The 22,562-nt window shown below is 37.9% G+C and overlaps 1 protein-coding gene across 2 annotated transcripts in view; it reads left to right on the top strand.

Annotated features, from left to right (window-relative positions):
- NALCN (sodium leak channel, non-selective) overlaps window positions 1–22,562 on the top strand; it is a 291,882-nt gene that overhangs the window by 257,350 nt on the left and 11,970 nt on the right. For both annotated transcript variants that reach the window (XM_049701166.1, XM_049701167.1), the window contains 11 exons: window positions 8,129–8,249; window positions 8,334–8,432; window positions 11,792–11,885; window positions 12,395–12,501; window positions 12,703–12,777; window positions 13,473–13,592; window positions 17,539–17,607; window positions 18,540–18,688; window positions 19,772–19,865; window positions 21,553–21,685; window positions 22,318–22,433. In XM_049701166.1, coding sequence (XP_049557123.1) covers window positions 8,129–8,249; window positions 8,334–8,432; window positions 11,792–11,885; window positions 12,395–12,501; window positions 12,703–12,777; window positions 13,473–13,592; window positions 17,539–17,607; window positions 18,540–18,688; window positions 19,772–19,865; window positions 21,553–21,685; window positions 22,318–22,433 — 1,177 coding nt within the window. The remainder of the gene's footprint in view (window positions 1–8,128; window positions 8,250–8,333; window positions 8,433–11,791; window positions 11,886–12,394; window positions 12,502–12,702; window positions 12,778–13,472; window positions 13,593–17,538; window positions 17,608–18,539; window positions 18,689–19,771; window positions 19,866–21,552; window positions 21,686–22,317; window positions 22,434–22,562) is intronic.

A 22,562-nucleotide genomic window follows, 5' to 3' on the forward strand; every position in this document is an offset into this window, starting at 1 on the left:
GAAACTAAAAGTAGTTCTGCTAGAATTACTTAAAATAATTTTAAGTAATGCAAGGCAAAGCACTGAATTACAATAGGATGCAAAAATAAAAGAAATAGGGCTTCCCTGGTGGCGCAGTGGTTGAGAGTCTGCCTGCCGATGCAGGGGACATGGGTTCGTGCCCTGGTCCGGGAAGATCCCACATGCCACGAAGCGGCTGGGCCCGTGAGCCATGGCCGCTGAGCCTGCACATCCGGAGCCTATGTTCCACAACGGGAGAGGCCACAACAGTGAGAGGCCCACATACCGCAAAAACAAAAACAAAAGAAATAAATAAAAGAAATAAGATAAATAAGAGAGGAAGCGGTACACTGAGTCCCAGGGTTGCTTCATGAAACTAATGAAATATCACTGCAGTATTTTTCTAATACTTTAAAGTATGTATCTGGACTCACATAGCTTTAAAAATTAGTGAGGCTTATAATCATATAAATATAAATATAATTTATAATATATATTTAATATATATATTATTATATATAATATATTATATATTATATGTATTATATATAATATATAATATAATATATAATAATATAATATATATCTATATATTATATAATATGTATATATTATATATTATAATATATAATATGTATTATATAATACATTAAGATATAATATATAATATATAATATTATATATTATATATAATATATTATATATATTATATATAATATATTATATATATTATATATGATATGTATAATATATATTATATATATTATATATAATATAAATTAATATATTAATATAATATATACAATATATATTAAATACATATAATATATTATATATATTATATATAATGATATATATTATTATATATTATATTATATATTATATATTATGATATATATTGTATATATTATATTATATATAATATATAATATATGATATATAAAATATATAATATATATTATAATATATAATATATAATATATATTATAAATATATATATATAAATATATAATATATAATACATATTATATATTTAATATATAGTATATATTATATAATATATTAATATATTATATATAATTTATATATATATACATAATTGCTGCAAATGGCATTTGCTGCAATGTTGCTGCAAATGGCATTATTTATTATATATTTTATATTTTTATATTTATATATATATTTATATAATATATAATAATATATATTGTATATTAAACATATATTATATATAATAATATATATTATTATATATTAAAATATATTATATTATATATTATATATTATATATAATACATATAATATATATTTTTATATATATTATATATAATATATAAAATATAAATATATATTATATATTATAAATATATATATTATATATTGATTATATTAATATAATGTATATAATATAATATATAATGTATTTTATAATATATTAATATATATGTTTAATATATAATAATATATATTATATATTATATAAATATATATATTTATATATAATATAAATATAAAAATAATATAAAATATATAATAAATAATGCCATTTGCAGCAACATGAATGGACCTAGAGATTATCATACTAAGTGAAGTAAGTCAAAGACAAATATCATATATTGCTTATATGTGGAATCTAAAAAAAAATTGATACAAATGAGCTTACTTAAAAATCAGAAAAAGGCTCCCAGATATAGAAAACAAACTTATGGTTACCAAAGGGGAAAGGGGATGGGGGGGATAAATTAGGAGTATGGGATTAGCAGATACAAACTACTACATATAAAATAGATAAAAAATAAAATCCTACTGTATAGCACAGATAACTACATTCAATATCCTGTAATAAACCATAATGGAAAAGAATCTGAAAAAGAATTTATATATAATTTATATATATATATATGAATTTATATATATAAATATAAATATATATATAAATTTATATATGTATATATATGTGTGTGTGTGTATATATATGTATATTATAGCTGAAGCATGTATATGTGTGTGTGTGTGTATATATATATATATACCTGAAACTAACACAACATTGTAACTCAATTATACTTCAATAAAAATAAAAATTTTTTAGAATAAAAATTAGTGAGGCTTAAAAGAAAAAAGATTTTCTGTCAATTTTAAATCAAATCTCAATTCAGCTTTTAAACCAATTTTTAAAAAGTTTAACAATTTTAATCAAATTAAAACTAAACTCATACTGGCTTTATATCTTTAAGGAAGATCTGATGTCCTCATAACAGTTGTAGAGAAGCCTAAATCATAAAACTATTTCAATTTTAAAACCCATTTACATTGAAGGATTTTGTTGTTGAACTCCTGGAAGGGAATAATCAGTAACACAATTGATTTTATCTAACTGCCTCTTTAAAAAAATTTTTTTAAATAAGTTTTCAAAGCATTTTACATCAAAGCCAGAAGTATCTGGTACCTTCTTTCTCAACCATTTCCCTAATGACTATGAATGAAATCTCTCAATCTGCTTCACTGATGCACAGTGTTCCATCAACTTCATTTGTCCTTTTAAATCATTATCTGTTTTCTTTTTATTTCATTTTTACTTCTTAGAATAATGAGTGAACCACAGAAACTGCTCTGCTTTTGTCACAATTGATGTTCTCTACTAAATGTCAAAGGAATTTATATATATATAAATATAATTCCTTTAAATTATTAAAAAATAAATTCCTTTAAAAGGAATAGCATTTCACCCAGTTGTACCCTTAGGACTCATTCTTACCTGCTTTGGCATTTCTCTAATATGAAATTCACTTTCATAAACAATTCAATACAATTTATATTGGTTTTCTTTTAATACCAAAGAACTGTGGAAAAAAGATTAATTTTGGATGTGAGGCTTGAGCATGGGTAGAGAAGTATATAACACATGGGAATATCTTTATCCCAGTGTTAACTAGAAAAGCAGTCTAATTTATATTACAATAAAAAATTGAAGCATAAAATGTTTATTTTGTTGTGAGAGTAAAACTCATTATTATACTGTAAATACTTTACTTATATCAGGACATCAGGTTTTTTATTCCAGAATTTTTTGGGATTTTGTCTGAAGTCTCAAAGTTGAGGCCAAGGGGAGATTAAAGTATCTTGACATTCTAAAGAGGCCAGCTAAACCAATCCCATCAGAACTTACTAAAACATCATCCATCACCCAGCTCCTGTAAAAGAAAGCACTGCATTCAAAGATAACATCATGGTAGTGAATGAAGTCAAGAGCAGAGAGAGCTGTGGCATCACGCCGCCTTCCCTGTGGGGAAAGGTGGACGGCGCTTCTCCTGCTCCTACGAGGACCCCTGGAAGGACCAGTTGATATCAGAGTTTGACAAGGCAAGAAGAGAGGCTCTTGTGGGCAAGCTGCTCGTCACCATCTGGGAAGACGGGGTGATCTGCTGCTTCTGGAGGGCCACGTCATATCTGCCAAGGGCCACCTGACCTGAGCCTTCTTGTTGGAACCCTGCTGCAAAGGGCTGTGTGCTGCGGACAGGGTGCCCCTATGGGAAGAAGCTGTGGGAACGTTTCCAGGAGTTGGAGCTGAGAATCACCCAGAGGCTACACTCATAGCAGGAAGAACACACTGGGGCATCCTCATGCTGGGGAGTGTAGTCATAGAAAATGTGAGGTACAGTAAAGCCGACAGATCGAGAGCACTACCACTGAAAAGACAGTTTGCTACTCATCATTCCCAAGAGGAGGGGGCATGCCACTCCCCGGGGGGCCACCTGGGGAAGCACCAGTGTGGGTCAGCAGGCAGAGAGGTGGGGAGAGCTGGGGCCAAGAGCCTTTACTGTGGTTTCCCTGGGAAGGAACGGGTGAGGCAGGGCAAGCAGGCCTAGGGATGGCTAGTTTGAATAATTGTAATGGGCTCTAGAGCATAGAGGCCATCCATTGTGGTCTGGTACCTGGCACTGGGGTGACTCGGGCAGGTGGATGGTGGCCCAGAGTGTGACAGCCTGATAGAGGAGGTGATTGGTCGTGGGGGAGGGGGTGGACTCTGAGTTAGTTGGTTTGTATTTGAAAAGCACACCCTGAAAAGGGCTCATCTCAAGGTGCGGGGGAGGACGAGGGAGGCACGAGGCCAGGAAGAGTGACTCAGGCATCTTACCGGGTGTCTGGAACAAAGTGCGTCCAGCGTCTGTATGTGGGAAAAATGCTCAAGTGCCAAGTTCACAGAAGCTAGAAACACTGTTCAAACATGGAGTGCTTCTTGGGAACACCTAAATGAGCTCCGTGAAGGAACAACGGCTGCTGTGAGGAGAGCGCCAATGGCCACAGTCCAGCGGAGTCAGACACACAAGATGTGACATCTCTGACCCCAGCTGCATCCCACCCCTTCTTGTAAGACCCAGGCAGTCACCAAGAGGAGGAGTGGGCCAGAGTGGCTGACACTCTTTTTCCCTCCTCAGACCACGGGTCAGGCTTGAGCTGCTGAGGGTGAGATCCTGGTACAGGTTTGAATGCAGTGGGCATTTTAGAATGAGGCTGACTATATACCGAAAAGCTCTGGGCTTTCCCCAAGGTGTCAGGAAGCAAGTAGGATGCACTGGAAGGTAGCATGAGGAGGAGAGTAAGCTGTTTCCAGTTGGACCCTACAGCGTTCAACCTGTTCCATAAAACCAGCTCTCTAAGATTGTAAAATCAGCTAACTGAAATGTAATGTTTTATGTAAGCTATTATTAAGGGCTTCAAGTTCAATGACATTTTAAAAGCACAAGCAAACAGAGGGACATCACTTGAACGTTACCACAATAGCTTTTCCCATTTGTTCAGAATATTGTGACTTGGGTTAGTTTTAGTGAAATATAAATCTTTCATCAAATAAATGTCAACTGCAACCATGATAATTTTCACGTTTTGTTTCTCTAATAATCTCGTCAAGAGTTAGCAGCTGATATTTTTGTAATTTTATATTGGCTAATTTATGATTAAGAAAATAACTTATATCTGGGAATCAGCCTAGAGGAATGCTATGATAATTATCATTAGGACATAAATATGCACTAGCTAATTCAGGAGACAGTCTGGCTTCTGCATTCTCTCTTCAGATGAATACATTCATTCTCCTCCAAATCACTCAGACTTGATGAGATAAAATTACCTTGGTAAAAAGGATTCAACATATCATATATTATAAGTATTGTGTGTTTTGTCTTAAGCAGAGGTCTGGGATTTAGGAAAAGGAAATGCATGGGAGAGAAATCAACAAAGCATTCAGTTTTACAATAAATATATTTACTAAGTGTTTACTCTTCGCCAGGAGTTATGCTGTCACTGGGAACAAGCTCTGGCCTCTGACCCCTAAGAGCTAGAAGTCCAATGGAGAACAGAAAATAAAATTTAAAATAATTTAATACAATATGCTGAAGTTTTAATGCTACATAAATAAGCCCCTAAACTCACTTGAAGTTCACCAGAAACTTACCTCTAGGTAATTTCAAATTACACTGCGATACATTCTAAGCAGAAAGAGATCAGATTTTTTTTGTCGAGTCTAAGGCTCAAACAATTTGGGTACACTCTCTAAGAAAAAGAATATAAAGCTACTTTGCTTTTTTAAGTTTAACAGAAACATATGACTATGTGAACTCACTCCTGGGCCCCTTCCTGAGTCTTGGAAGGGACCTGTGTCAGGGAGGGGCCCTGAGGCTTACCTTTAAGTTTCTTTTGCTCCATGATGTATCAGCCTCTGATTCTAGGGTACGGAGAGGCAAAGGGTTCAGTGGTACACGCAGGACAGAGGCTGCTAATCCAAACAATGACTGGACCAGGGAGAAGGACCTAGAGGAGAAGACACCCAGTTAACTCTTGAAGGGTGAATAGGAATTAGGCAGGTGAAAGGGGGAGGAGCCATGGGCAGGTGAGAGTGAAGGGCGAGGCAGAGGTAAGATTGTTGCAGGCTGTGGAAACTCAAATTGCTATTACCAAAGAGCGAGGCAAAAAGCAGTCTGCATTCCAGGAAGTACTAGTTTCTGATTTCTTTAGATGGCAGAGCTGTGTAAGATACAGGGTACCATTTTGGCCCATGTTATCCCCTGCATTTCCACATCCCAGGGCAGAGGCTAGATTCCTCTCCTCCATGGCACCCCCATCTTCCCAGAGGAGAAGCAGCTCTCCTTATCATGACCTGGGGTCCCTGGAGCACTTGTCACTGGGAGGTAGAAAACTCAGATTGTGAGGTCAGAACCGATTCTTCATTTTTCTGAATTGGATAGACAATGTTGTAATCTTTTAAAAATTAACCAGAAAAGATAATATTTAAATAGCCTTCCAGATCAAGGGAGGACAACAGGAAAAATGACAGTAATGGACTGTGTTTGGGATTTGTTGAAGTCCTCTGTAGTTATTGGTAAAGTTTCAAACCTTCCAATTTTAGTATCATGAACAAAGCATAAACATACCCAATATGATTAAAACTGAGACTTTTAATGTGGTATATTCTTCCAGCAATTTAAGTCTATGATTCTCCATTTTACTTTTCTTGCTTTAGCCTGAAAGTGTATTTTAACATATTCTAACTTCTAAAGGATGTGGAACATGAGAATAGTTTGGGTTGCTGCAAATTCAGCTAAAAAAAGCACTTTTACATAAAGAAAATGGATGGGTAAGAAAGTTCAACATCAGATCTGAGAGCTGACTCACTTGGTTTAAAAAAAAATCCTTATTCAAGAAAATTGTGGCATCTGTAGAATCCTTACAGAGTCTGTCTGCTGTAAAATATATTAAATTTAATTGAAACCCCCAAAAGGAAAGATTGTTGGAAAAATACAAGAGAATATGCTTGTTTTTCATACTTAAAAAATATAAATCAGAATCCCTAAATATTAATTTCTGAGTGGGGCTTTTTTACTATATAGAAAACATTTCTACCAATCAGCTTTAAACCTTTAAAAATAAGTCAGTTTTATGTTTTCTTATTAGATTCCCACATATTTAGTGTTAAAAAAAGAAAACTTATAAAAGTATATCTCATGATAGTCTCTAGTTTTGAAAACCATAAAAGGTGGTAGAAGAATACTAAACTGGATTCCCCCTAGAATGTTGCCTCCTGTGAAGGTTAACTTTTGATAAATGTGCTAGCAAGAAAAAAAAATTATCAAAATATAATTCAGCTAGGCTTCAGTAGGCCTACTCTAGTCAATAATCCTGAGCTCAGGTAATCAAATTCAGGAAATGTGTTGATAGTCATGATTTTTCCAGCATGTGGTTGTCTAAATCTCTTAATTATTTAAAATAGCCTCAGAAAAGGGGGATTAAAAAAAAAACACTGAAATCTTCTTCTGTTAACATATATGTTAGCTAAGACCTGTAATGACTAGGGGAGATGCAGTGTAGTAGAAAGATGTTAGTGGAAAGAAAAAAGTATACACATGTCAGAAAAATAAGAAATGAGACATCCCCTGACCCCCCAAAAATAGAGGGTCCAAAATGTTTTAGAACTCAGGAGTTAACTGTGCGGTAGACAGCACACTATACACTGGGGTCTACAAGAAGTATCTGTTGAGAACATTTGGAGTTAATGAGAGAAAAACACCCACCTGGGAGGGGGTGATCTGGAGACACATAGGGTATGTGTCACCTCAGGAGCCCCTAAGGCATCACTAGGTCACAGCATGCTGCTCACGTGATGACACAGAATTAAGTGGCCAAATTCTACTCATTTTACACTTTCTGTACTAACACCAGGATTTGTAATTCATGCCTTTAGGAAGGTTTTCTAATGTAAAACCATTTCAAAATTCACATCCAAACTCCAAGTCCCCTTTGTAAGAATCTCCTGCACAAGTTCTAACCAGAAAGGCCTCAGTATACTAATCAGGACCAGCCAGAAACATTGCAGAACCTCTGGAGCTAGAAGTCGAGGGACATAGCATTTTATTGTTTTCGATTGAGAACACCCCATCATTGCCTAATAATTAACTGCATAATTAATAAATTCTAACACATTGATGCATTCTTATGAGTTCGCAAACAAATGCCATCGAACCTACCTTCCAAGTGCCTATACTTTGCAACCAAGATTGGAAAGAGTTATAGATACTGCCTTAGGGTGCTTCTCACTGGAATTCCACGGAACATTCCTCTTTCTGACTTGCAGGGCGAATCCTCGGAACTTTAATTTTGACAATGTGGGCAATGCTATGCTGGCATTGTTTGAAGTTCTCTCCTTGAAAGGCTGGGTGGAAGTGAGGGATGTTATTATTCATCGTGTGGGTCCGGTAAGCACGCACTGGAATCCTTTGAATGTTACCACAGCTGCTTTCATTGGCTTTGATGAATAACCGTATTTTTCATTTATACAGATGCATGGAATCTATATTCATGTTTTCGTATTCCTGGGTTGCATGATTGGACTGACCCTTTTTGTTGGAGTAGTTATTGCTAATTTCAATGAAAACAAGGTAAGAATTCTTGGTTTGAATTCCGCAGCGTTTATTCTTTCCTAGCCACTCATTTTGAGTTCCCTTTTCCACACACGGCGGCGTGCAGTCGCATCAAACTGTAAAGTGACCGGTGTAAATAATCTCTATAACTATTTTACAAGCTACCTCATTGCTGCCTTTCAGGCACATTATTTCAGAGCACAATTCTCTTGCTAAATTTCCTCTTTTGGTAATGGTGTCATGAATTTGCTGAGGACTGAAAAACGCATCTCCTATTGTTCAAATTGAAAGGATGTGCAGCAAGTTATTAAAATACAGTAGCTGAAACCGATGCACTGATTGCAGGTAATATGCCTTTCACTAAGTGTAAATTGGTTGCTTCTGTGTAACTCAGTAGGTGAACTCAGAATTTTTTTTTTCTTCTTTTTTTTTTTGCGGTACGCGGGCCTCTCCCTGCTGTGGCCTCTCCTGTTGCGGAGCACAGGCTCCGGACCCGCAGGCTCAGCGGCCATGGCTCACGGGCCTAGCCGCTCCGCGGCATGTGGGATCTTCCCGGACTGGGGCACGAACCCGTGTCCCCTCCATCGGCAGGCAGACTCTCAACCACTGTGCCACCAGGGAAGCCCACAAAGCAATATTTAACCAAATTATTTTAAAAAGCTAGCAAATCCAAAATCCGATGAAAGATAGATAGTAATGTATTTCTCTAAGAAACTCATAAATCAGAACAAAAAGAACATGTTAGATTTGACACAATGAAGACGTTTGGTCCAATGGACATATAAAGGTCTCTGACAATTTGAGACTGTGTATTACTTTCAAGTACAAAATGTATCAAGTACAAAATGTATCATCTACAAAGTCATAAAACAATAATTACCAAAGAATTGATAATGTACACAACATGTTATCTATCACAATTTTAAAACATAGCAAAAAATTCCCCATAATTTGGAAATATTAAGACTGCATTCTAAGTAATTTTTGAGTTACAGAAGAAATCAGAATAGAAAATCACAAAGCATTTAGATAAATCATTTATAAAAATCACATTAAAACTCACAAGGTATAGATAAATCAGTAATTAGATGGAAATTTATAGCTTTTAATTGTATATGTTAGAGAATAATCAAATAGTGATGATTAACATGCCAAATACACAAATCAATAAATTATAATCAGAGCAACAAAGTGAAATAGAAGAAAATGGGAGGAAGAAAATAACAAAGATAAAAGAACAGAAAATTAGTGATATAGAAAACAAAGTAACTTATAGAAAAGCTCAAGAGTGAGAAAAACTGGTTTGTTGAAATAAATTAGATTGATAAGACTCTTACGGGGGTGAGCATGAACAAAAATGTGGAAAAACAAGCTATGGTAAGTATAATAGTGCCATAATTGTTACAGGGATAGAAAGTTAGGCTTACAGAATAGAACAGAAAGCCCTAGGAGGGACCCATGTGTATATGAAGCAGAAGTAGCACAACAAGTCAGTGGAGAAGCTGAGACCATCCATAGTGGTGCTGGGATAATTAATTGACTGTCTAGGTCTCAGAAATTAAACTGACATTTCTACCTTACACCATACTCAAGAATAAATTCCAGATGAATGAAAGACCCAGCTATGAAAAGCAAATTTTAAACCATTTTTAAACCATGGAGAATGTGCTTTTAACCCTGGAGTAGTTGTAGAGTTCTTGACATTAACCACAAAGTGAAATCCATAAAGAAAAAAATTTATAAGTCAGATTACATTAAAAGGAAAAGTTTCTGAATGATAAAAGACATACTAAGCAAAATTTAAAAAAAAAAAAGCAAGCTAAGACTAAATACTTACAACTCACATAACTGACAAAATATTAGTATCCAGAATATATTAAGAATCTCTACAAAACATCAAAAAGTAAATATCCAAATACAAAAATGAGCAAAGAATATGAACAGGCAATTTACAAAGGAACACACAGGAATCACCTTATATATGCATTGAAAATGTTTCATCTCATTAATATTAAAACTAAATCAGATACATTTCACACCCATCAAATGACCAAATTAAAATGTCTGATAAAGTCAAGTATTGGCAAGAATATAAGGAAATGGGAACACTTGTAGAATGAAACCAATTTTCTTGGTTATTGCTCTTTGGATAGACCTTGGAAATCTCTGGTAAGTGTGGAAATGTGTAAACTCTGAGACCCCAGCAGTTCCTTTCCTAGAGATTTACCACAGAGCAAGATGTTTACCGTGAGACAGTACCCGTGGGTTTATTGCAGCATCGTTTATAGTCCATAAACCTAAAATGATAACTTCTGACATATTTGTACAGTGGGATACTGTGTGATCAGTTCAAATAAACTAATCAGATCTAGTATCTAGTTGTATGGAAAATGTAATTTTCAATGAAGATAAAAACAAACTGGGGACTTGACTTCACTGGCGGTCCAGTGGTTAGGACTCTGTGCTTCCACTGCAGGGGTCTGGGTTTGATCCCCGGTAGAGGAACTAAAATCCTGCAAGATGCGGGGCGTGGCCAAAAAAAAAAATAGTAAAAAACAAACTGTGTAAATTTCCACATGTTGGATACCATTACAGAAATTTATAAATTTAAAAACAAACACATTCTTATATATTTATATATACATAAGCAGCCAAAGTCTGAAAACATAGTGAGGAGGACATTCCCCTGAAAGATAGTTAGCTCTGTGTCAGGAAAGGCAGGATGGGAGAGGGGAGGTGGTTTTTTCCCCAGTTTCTTAAATTATATTTCTGCCTTTGTAATATAATGTAATGAAATGTAATGTAATATATTCAAGTGCATTTTAATGATGTGCTCTATTATATAACAAAGAATATCTGATCTCATTTAACCGATTGTCACAGCACAAATTTCTTAAATATGCAATTCTCTGACCTCATACCACTTAAAAACAGTTTCACGATTGCATGTAACAGAATGATTTCTAAAAAGACACAACAGCCTTAACCAGAAGCAGCAGCATTGATAAGCTATCATTTTGCTGCAGCTTTTTCTACTATGAAAGGAAACTAACCACTGTTAGAGAGTATCTCTTTTAGAAAATCTAATCATATAGAAAACCTTCTTTAGATTTTCCCAAACCTGAATATTATACATGTTCAAAGATGCCAACTGAAGGCTGCTGAATCTTCTCTGAACCCCCGGCCCTCTTTTCTGGAACTTCTCTCAAGACCACGTTTGAGAATTCTGACCCTGTTTATCGAACCACCATGGCATAGGAAGAATATCTTTGTTTTAAACCCACATTAATCTTGTTTGTGTCAGCAGCGCATTTGCGATGTCCTTGGTGTGGAGCACATGACAAAAGGTCTTTCTCTGTTTTCCTTTGTTTATTAAGGGGACGGCTCTGCTGACTGTAGATCAGAGAAGATGGGAAGATTTGAAGAGCCGCCTGAAGATAGCACAGCCTCTTCATCTGCCACCTCGCCCGGGTATCAAAGATGCTCTGATTTTATTCATGTTGGGCACTAGTGTTCATGATTCCCCAGGAGTCTAAGATTTCAATTAAAATAATCATCATGAGGCCACTAGGCGATTGTGCAGAAGTTAATATAAAAACAGGCTCCAAACTACAGATCTCTCCATAGGCTATTAAAATCAACCACCCAAAGGCCGTGCTTCTGTGCTCTCAGGATAAGCCTTAATGAAAAAATGAATTGTTAAATAAATATATTTGTGCTTGCCTTTTAAACATATGAGTGAAATGTATTAAACTGACAGAAACTGAATGATGCGAATCTCCTTCCAGTGCAGACGGTGTCATGCACCGTCGTTTTAAATATTCAGACCCAGCCATTCCTGCAAGACACTTCACAGTAGATTGAACTGTAGGAGAAAAAAAAATGTAATGGGTTTTAAGACGAGCATTAAAGAAAATGAAAGGCAAGAACGTAAATGTGACCGATGTCTAAAATGCCCTTGCCTAAACCTTTCTTTTCAGATAATGATGGTTTTAGAGCTAAGATGTATGACATAACCCAGCATCCATTTTTTAAGAGGACAATTGCATTACTCGTCCTGGCCCAGTCGGTGTTGCTGTCCGTCAAGGTACTCTATTTCACCCTAACACTCTGGGAATGAATTTTTTATTCATTCGTGGGTCCAAGAACATTGCAGGCAGCCATGTCCACTCACAGTCTACATTTATAAAAAATTTAAATTCACAGTCATGTTCAGATGGGTGGAAGAGGGGAAAGTCTTTCCGTGTTGATGGAATGCAGGCACAGACGTGTGCTGTCTCTCTTACAGTGGGATGTCGAGGACCCAGTGACTGTTCCTTTGGCAACCATGTCGGTCGTTTTCACGTTCATCTTTGTTCTGGAGGTACAGTAATGAGCCAGCTGTTGCTGGGGGCTGCAGTGCACATTTTAAAGCAAAACAGCGTCCTCCTTCCATGGTACTTCCTTGCACCTCCGCGTCCCGCTGCTTTTGAAGTCCTCTTTGGGGAACAGAATGCTCTTAGTATACTTCCTTTTCAGGCTGTTCTGCTTCGCTTGAACAAAGACTTCACTTTATATTTCCATTTTTCCAACGGCGAGAATTACTAACTGCCGTTGACGTTGTATCTGAATGTTGGCCTGTCTAGTTATCTGAGTTCAAATATTTACAGCAAACGGCACAAACCACTGTAATTCAGGGACTCAAATTACAATGTGGTGGCAGAAGGAGTTGGCCCAGACAAGATTATTTTAATATGTGGTCCACGTCACATTGCTTTCCAGTGCAATCTTCTTGGAAATGCAAGCAGATTTTTATTTTACCCTGTACCGGTTGATGTTTCCCAAAATCTATGGTCTTTTACTTGAGGAAGAAAAACGTCTTGCTATCAGAACTAGTCGTAGAAAAAGGAGAAAAGAGTGTGGAGAATATAGATTTACGTATATACACAGACACATCAGTAATAAATTCTTCTCTTTGGTTTCTACATCCTTTAAAAAAATAATGTGCCTCAGGTTAGTACATTTAAATATATGCTGAACACTCAGCCTCAGTTCATTGTCTTCATTGTTTTTCCCCAGGTTACAATGAAGATCATAGCGATGTCACCTGCCGGCTTCTGGCAAAGCAGAAGAAATAGGTACGATCTTCTGGTGACGTCACTCGGCGTTGTCTGGGTGGTACTTCACTTTGCCCTCCTGGTAAGCGCATCACTAAAGTTTATTTTAGTTGGTAATTTCAGTTCAGGTAATCCTGTTTCCAGCCTCATCTCACTCCAGGTTAGCCTACTCTCAAGGGTCAGGTTAACCTCCCTAAAATTCAGCCTTGACCATGACGGACCCTCGGACATGCTTGCGCACACACACACATGTGTACGTGTGCACACACTCGCACTCTTCACACAGACAAAAGCTGACCCCTCAGAGTCCTAGAGCCTGCAAGCCAGAAAGAGAAGGTCCTTCAAGATCCTCTGGTTTAACCCTCATTTTCTCAAAGGATAAAAAATGAGAGACAGAGAGAGAGACAGAGAGAAATGGAAACCGAGAGATGAAGAGACCTGCCTAAATTCACACACAAGCCAGAATCAGAGGACCTGAACCCAGTTCTCTGAGTGGAAGTGTAGCTTCCGTGCCACTACATTATAATTAGGGCTTCACAGTATGATTCTCTGATACTTTGCTGCCTTATTTTCTCCCAGACACCCGGCTGCCATTTCTCGAAAGCCATCATTCCCCATCTCAACACCTGAGTTCTCATTGTTCTGCCTAAAATGCATGCAGCCTCCCCACCCTCCATTCAGCTCAGACTCTACACCATAGGTGTACTTGATTGTGATCATGAGCTGTGTTGTCCAATAGAAATAAAATGTGGCCTGGATGTTATTTTAAATTTTCTGGGAGCCACATATAAAAAAGATAAAAAAAGAAAGAGATGACATTAATTTAATAATACATTTTTAACCTACCATTTCCAAAACATTATCATTTCAATATGTCAGAAATGTAAAAATTATGAAGGAGTGAGGCTACACCCTTTCTTTGGTATTCAATCTTTGAGTGCCTATTTCACATTGACAGCACATCTTAATTTAGACTGGCCACATTTCAAATGCTCACTGACCACGTGTGGCTGCCATGGTGGTCAGCACAGGTCCAGAAGACCTGGTTCCTAATCCAGCACTTCAATCAAGTTATTTGTCTTCAGTGATCTTTTGTTCCCTGCTATGAACTGGGAATATATTTTCATAATTTACCTAGTCCATATGCGCATTATGAAGGTCAAGTATGTGAACTACTTCTAACTGTAAAGATTATACAAGCCCATAACATTATTTTTTTATATACAGCAGGTTCTTATTAGTTATCTATTTTATACATATTAGTGTATATATATCAATCCCAATCTCCCAGTTCATCCCACCACCATCCCCATAACACATTATTATAAATACTTTTTCTTTCTTCTTTAGTCTTCCTTGATCCCACCCAAAAGTAATTGGGTGGGCTTATTTTGCCCTGCTCTTCTGTCCAGTATCCCATCCTCTCCAGTGTTAGAATCATGCAGGAAAATAATCCCTAATGTTACTGACCCCGGCTAGCTCAATCAGTAAAGCATGAGACTCTTAATCTCAAGGTCATGGGTTCATGGGTTCCAGCCCCATGTTGGCTGCCACATAGGTGCCAAATAAAAGCCAATACTCGAGATACAAGTGTCGGTAGGAAAGGAAAGGTTGCTTTAGTCAGGAGGCCAGCAATCTGGGGAGAAGGTGGACTCATGTCCCAAAGAACCAACTCCCCACTGCCAGCCAGGGGGCGAGAGCTTTTAAAGGGGAGTTTCAGGGTTGTCTAGGTTGAGGGAGGGGGCTATGTGCAGAACAGCACTGTCAGCTCTGACAATCATCTTGAAATTGGTCATACAGTGACCTGAATATTATTTATAGCCCTTGAGGAGGAACTAAAGGTCCTTGACTTTGTTTAATGGCTAAACTATTATTACTTTGTCTTGTTTGACTGCTTTCCTTTGCTTCTGCATTTTCTCACTTCTCCAATTAAATTTATTCTTTGGCTAAAGTTTTTCTACAGACAGGAGTCAGGCAGAGGACATGGGCTGGGGGGGCAGGAGGTTGTTACGGGAAGGCCCCATAGGGTCCTGCTCAGTTATACTAACACAGAGAACCCCTTTACACACCACAAAGGCTTTGCTTTAGGATGAAATTGCTGTGCTCAGGAAGATACTGAGTGTCCTTAAAACAGTTGTCACCCCAGTTCATTTCCTTAAACGACAAAGGATCCAGAGCACTAAAAAGCTGCACGTCACCATGCCAGCAATTGAGAAGAATGTAATGGGTAAAAACAAAGACAGTCACTGCTCTCATGAACCTCACAGCCTGGAATGTTAGATCGGTATTCATCAAATGCCCCCAGGTCAGTGAGAATTACAGCTATGGTGAGGGAGACGGAGAAACACGTGTCCCTGTGATGACACAGGAGAGTGCACGATGGCTTCATCAGAGAGATCCTGGAAGGCATCCCTGAGGGAGTGATGATTGAGATCAGTCTGTAGGGTGAGGGGAGAACATTCCCGGCAGCTGTCCCTATGATGGGAGGGTTCGGGAGGATAGACAGTATGACTGGAGTAGAAGGAGCGAGGGGAACGTGGTACAAGATCTGGTTGGGTAAGAGGTGTCAGACCTCTCAGGAGCTTGTAGTCCAGGTAAAGGATTAAGTCATCATCTCAGAAGCTGTGGGATGTTATCCCTTCCAGAATGCAAAGAGAGACGGTATCTACAATAGGCTCTGAGCTAACATGGAAAAGAGGAGCAGCAAAGCCCGTGTTTGTATATTTTTCTAGACAAATTGTAGCCAAAAGCTATTCGGCCCAAACAGGAGAATGAGTAAACTTTCTAATTCTGGGTGTCCCCAAAGAGGATATCACATACCCGAAAGGCCAGCTTGCCTCTGCCTGACTGCTTCTGCTCTTCACCAAGAACCTGTGGTCCTGGAAGGTCATTCCTTCTCCACTCTATTTTGCAGTGGACTGTTGTGAAAGAAGACACAGTCCTTGTTCCCATCCAAAGATGCTTCTGTGCAGACACATTCATTTCTTTGCATCTCACCAAGGATCTTCCCTTCCTGGGGGCCATCTGTGACTGTTGTCATTTGACTAAGCAAGGCTCCCGGGGAATAATCACGCCTTGGCATCAGCTTAATGCCACTGTCGTTACTGCACTTGTAGCCGGTGGGGTCTTTGTTCTCAGATGAAGCTTTCTTAGTCATAGAGCACAATGAGTCTTCTCTTTTTTTTTTAAATTAATTTTTATTGGAGTATAGTTGCTTTACAATACTGTGTTAGTTTCTACTGCACAGCAAAATGGATCAGCTATACATATACATGTATCCCCTCTTTTTTGGATTTCCTTCCCATTTAGGTTACCACAGTGCATTAAGTAGAGTTCCCTGTGCTCTACAGTAGATTCTCATTAGATATCTATTTTACATATAGTATCAATAGGGTATATGTATCAATCGCAATCTCCCAATTCCTCCTACCACCCCCCTTTCCCCCTTGGTATCCATGCAAGAGATATTACCGAGTCATCTCTTGCTGCCAATCACACACTTGAAGGAAGAGCTGGATGTGTTTTCAAGAGGGAGGACTTCTCTGAAATCAGCTCAGACGAATGTGCATGTGGCCGGCTTCAGCTTCCTTCAGAGAGAAGGAAGCTGAAACTGACCCCTGGCAATCTTTTCCAACACCAGCACCCCCTCTGGTTGTAGAAGGAAGCCAGGATTCTTTTATCTCCTGTCTCCCTCGACTTCTTCACTTGCATTGTTATCCTAGGGTTTTCTCGCTCCTCAAAGGACCTGGTCACTATTTTGTGTAAAATAAGTTTTAAAATACAGAATTCAGCTGAGCAAAACAGAGACGAAAGTTTCATTTAAGATTTGATTTTATAGCTAATATTTATTCATGAATTTTGGCAGTGACCTTTTCAGCACCTTTTTAAGATACATTTCTTAGAGGAATTTTCACATTTTATTAAACTCATTATTCAGTAGACTTCACAGAAGACTTAAAATGAAAAATGGAACTGTAACAAGATTTTTCGTGCAAATTGCAAGAGGCTCTCCTCTGTTTAAATTTCAGAACGCGTACACCTACATGATGGGCGCGTGTGTGATTGTCTTCCGGTTTTTCTCTATCTGCGGGAAGCATGTAAGTACATTGTGAAGATGCTGTCATAGGTCATGTGTACACTGAAGAAAGGAGTGATGACTAACTGACTTTAGCTGCCCTTCTGGGTCTCCAGGGCTGGAGTTAACAAATTCCTAGACATCGTAAGTCAAAATGAGCAAATAATCAAATGAATCGGTAGCTTAATTGTCTTGTGATTCGTTTCCTGACATTTGTGTTATTTTAGTTATTCTAATTTTCTGAGTGAACTCAATCATCAACTAGAGATAAAATGTCAGGCACAAAAGCAAAGACTAATGGTCTTTCTTAATGCTTCTTTTATTGTTTTTATTTTTAATAAAGTTAAATAATTTTACTGCAAAGAAGAATATCTTTAACAAATATTCATGATCCTATGATTCCAGATTTATTGATGTTCTTTGTTAATGTTCAATACATTCCACATATATTTTTCATTTTTTACAGCACTGTTTTCTTTTTTGTTACTAATTTTATTTCATGTAGGGTCCATATATCCACATAATCAGTATGGTAAATATTTGATAGTTATTTGGTATTTTACCATCGTTTAGTTTTGTTTTTATGATCGTCTGTTAGTGGAAGAATCCTGGGTCTGCTTGCTATTGGCCAAAAATGCACAGCCTGTATAATAAAGAGTTAGGGAGGAAGAGAAGAGAAAAATAGAAGGCTTAAAATATTGTGGTGGAACTTTTATTAATTTGGCTAAAGAGGCTGAAGTTTGAAATATGAGCAGAATTTCCTTAGGTCTAATGGTATTTAATAAAATTCAAATTTAATAGCAGATAGGAAGCAACTTTCAAGTGATATCCTTGAGAATCACTTTTGTGCCAGACTGCTTAACTGTACTTACTTCCCGGGTTCACCATGGCTTGATGAGATGAATGTCCCCTCCCTCCTTCTCTTTCCGCATCCCCGCCCCCACCCCCATACAGGTGACACTAAAGATGCTCCTGCTGACAGTGGTCGTCAGCATGTATAAGAGCTTCTTTATCATAGTGGGGATGTTCCTGCTGCTGCTGTGCTATGCTTTTGCTGGAGTCGTCTTATTTGGTACTGTGAAATATGGGGAGAACATTAACAGGTTGGTATATATTTCAACCTCTCAACCACTGCGCCACCAGGGAAGCCCTATTTATCTTTCTATTCAACTATTAAGCAAATGTTTTTAGTAATGAAATCATGGATACATATCTGCATGTGTTTTAGACAAAGATGGGGAGGGGGAAGCAATCATTTGGAAATTAAAACAAAATAAAATGGCCAAATTTTAAATGACATTTTTCTCATTGGAACTATGCATGCTTACTGTTAGAAAATTAGAAAATTCAGAAATAAAAGAAAACAGGGGCTCCCCTGGTGGCGCAGTGGTTGAGAGTCCGCCTGCCGATGCAGGGGACACGGGTTCGTGCCCCGGTCCGGGAAGATACCACATGCTGCGGAGCGGCTGGGCCCGTGAGCCATGGCCGCTGAGCCTGCGCGTCCGGAGCCTGTGCTCCGCAACGGGAGAGGCCACAGCAGTGAGAGACCCGCGTACCGCAAAAAAAAAAAAAAAAAAAAAAGAATCCATAATTCCACCACCATGCAGGAATAACTACTTCTAATATCCTGGTGAATTCCAGCAATTCTTTTATCCACATACTGCCAGAAATGATACATTATTTTTTTAATTAAACAATTTTGAGATGGCTTTGTTTTTTTTTAAGCAAAACATGGGCAGTTAGGACCCCCAAATTGTTATATGTGGAAAGCATTTTTCAAAGATTGTCTTAAATTTTGTGGAACCATTTCTGAGTGTTTTTTTTAAGTCCTTACACAGAAAATTAAATACAAACGTGTCTTGTTGCAGAGATCACTTATTTGATATATGGTGGCCCCATCTTTTATAGCATAATCCACATAAAAGAAGGAATCACTTCTAATTGTCAACGCTTGCTTTCTCAGTCATTCAAGATGAATGGCAATAAACTGCTGGCACCATACTAGGGTTGGACTACTGAGATAGCTATACTTGGAGGCAAGTATAAATAAACAAATAAAAGGGTGTAACCTTTGGAAATGGTAACTTAGCAATCACATTTGCTCTAAAATCCATGTGTTTTGGTGGTGACAGCCCTTACATGACAAACCATATTACTCACATTCTGGTTTTTTTTCCTTAAATTAGGCATGCAAACTTTTCTTCAGCTGGCAAAGCTATTACCGTACTGTTCCGAATTGTCACAGGAGAAGATTGGAACAAGATTATGCATGACTGCATGGTAAACGTCCCCTCATCGCTAGCGATGCCTTCACTTAGAAGCAGATAAAACTCTTTGGTGATACAATATAGGCAGCACCATCCTTGTAGCATCTAGACTGTACAAAACACATATCCTGGCCCTTTAGTCCGTAAAATTGCATTCTTTTACATTACAATACATGGACATACAGGAAAAATTTCCAGTGAACCCAAGTCGAGCTATTGTAGTTCCATTCAACAAATCTGCATTATGTGAGCATTGTTCTTTCCCTCCCATCTTTGACATTTTGGCAGTCAAGTACAAACAGGAGAGTTCCACTTCTCTGACTTAATTCAACAGATATTCACTGAGCCCCTGGTTTGTACTGGCCCCTGTACTACGTGCCCGGTCCTCAGCGATTCCAAGGCATTCTCAAGGAGTTTATGTCAGGGGCTCTGAGCAATACTCTCCCTCAGCTGTCCTCACTTCTAGAGCCTAATTCTTCATCATCCTTCAGGTCTCAGTTTAAAGCTCAGTTCCCTCAGGAATCCTGCCCAGCGCTAAGGCTGCTGGTTCTGTGTCCTCCCAGTGTTCTGTATTTCTCCTTTGTAGTGTGTAGCACAACTGCAGTGAGTTATCGGTTTGATTGGTTTATTTCAGCTCCCTCTCACCCTCCGGACCAACTGTTAAAAGAAATTTCTGCAAAGATGGCAATTCAGTGGCCACCACCTATGCGTGGTTATTGAGCACCTGAAATGTGACTAGTGCAACTGAGGAACCACATTTTCAACTGTATTTAATTGTATTGAATGTTAATGAACATACATTTGGATTTAGATAGCCACGTGGAGTTAGCCGCTACCATGTTGGACTGCAGGGTTCTAGACTGTCAGCTTCATGGCAGAGGGAAGGGGTCTGGGTCCTGCTCACCAGCCTGTCCCCAACACTGGGCATAAACCTAGCACATAGGAAGAGCTCAGGAAATTTATGCATGAATGAGTGGGGACAGAATTCACCAAATCAAAAATAATACAAGGCAGAATTAAATAAATTCTAGATAAAAACAAGCAGAATGCCATGGAAATGCAGAAGAAAGAGCTAGTCTCTCTGGCTGAAAGAAACCAGGAGGTTTCTCAGAGGTGTTGGAGTTTTACTGGGCCAGTGAAGAATGGGGAGGCTAAAAAAAAAAAAAAAAAAAAAAAAAGAATGGGGAGGCTTTTGATAACCTGAATCTTGTGCCATTTAATGATATTCCATAACGATGCTCCAAGAACGAGAATTACTGGCTTTTCCTTACACAACTTGAATGTGAATTTGCTGTGTATGCAGATCTTCCTAAATCTTAACCCATTACTTAAGTCAGAGTTTTTTTTTAAACACCTTTTTCTCTTTCTGCGTTTTGCATCACAGTGACTACTTACTCTTTGGGGCTAGTGGAGGTGGCACAAAGAGTATCTCTTGAAGGAAGGGAGTTCGTGTTCATTGTGCTTCTAAAATGGCAATGAACTTGGGATCCTACAAGACCAAAAGCATAGTATAAATGAAATATTCTTTTTGATTTTTGCCACAGATGAGGTACCCAATGTATGGGCCTTTGAAAGATCACTTTGAAGTTACTTATATTTTATATCGTTAGGAATATGTTCACAACTACAGTCAGTTAACGGAAATTTGTAATCTTCTCTTCTCTCACCCTGTCCCCCCCTTCCCCGCCACGGGCCCACAGGTCCAGCCCCCCTTTTGTACTCCAGATGAATTTACATACTGGGCAACAGACTGTGGGAATTACGCTGGGGCACTTATGTATTTCTGTTCATTTTATGTCATCATTGCCTACATCATGCTAAATCTGCTTGTAGGTAAGTGATGTTCATTGAATTATTTTTCAATCTCTTTAAACTCAGGTTATTAGATAATTATGTACAATTTCCAAGTAATTATCCTGGATTGCTTGGGGTGGGTGTTTTATGGCATTAATTATAAATTGTTGCCCCTCGGTCCAGAAGCTGAAAAGACCTTTGAAAGGCATGTAAATGACAGTTGATTGCAATTTCAAGAGTTGTTCTATTTATTATGATCATTCATTTCAAAAGCTCTTCTCATGGATTCAGTTGGACAAATACCAGGGAAGGCTACCTTTCCAGCCTTGAAATATCACATTTATATTTTCAAAAGATATACACTGTCCCCCCAGATGTGGGACCATCCAGAACTCAACTTGACCTTTAAAAGCTGCCCTGGAACTCAACTAAGAATTGAAGCCAGCTGGCACAAGCATCTTAGACACAGGATGCGTGTTTTGGAAAGGTGGAAGCTGGATAAATAGCTCAGTCCAAGTGTAAAACATGCCAACTTGGAAACCATACTAAAAGCCCTTTAATAATTTGGCTTATAATGTAGGTGATAAAATTCATTATTTATAATAGATGTACTTTTTCTGAAAAATGACAGATTAGCATAATTGTCTAACATCCCCTTTTTTTTTTTTTAGCCATAATTGTGGAGAATTTCTCCTTGTTTTATTCCACTGAGGAGGACCAGCTTTTAAGTTACAACGATCTTCGCCACTTTCAAATCATATGGAACATGGTGGATGATAAAAGAGAGGTATTGTCTCATAACTCACCCCTACCCCAACTGCCGTACTGCAGACATTTCAGTGGTTTTGTTGTTTTCAGTGGACATGTATTGAATTTGGAAAGGCCATTGCTGAATTGCAGAAAGCTGTCATTGACA

This window comes from Orcinus orca, chromosome 18 (assembly GCF_937001465.1).
Source record: "Orcinus orca chromosome 18, mOrcOrc1.1, whole genome shotgun sequence".
Taxonomy (NCBI): Eukaryota; Metazoa; Chordata; class Mammalia; order Artiodactyla; family Delphinidae; genus Orcinus; species Orcinus orca.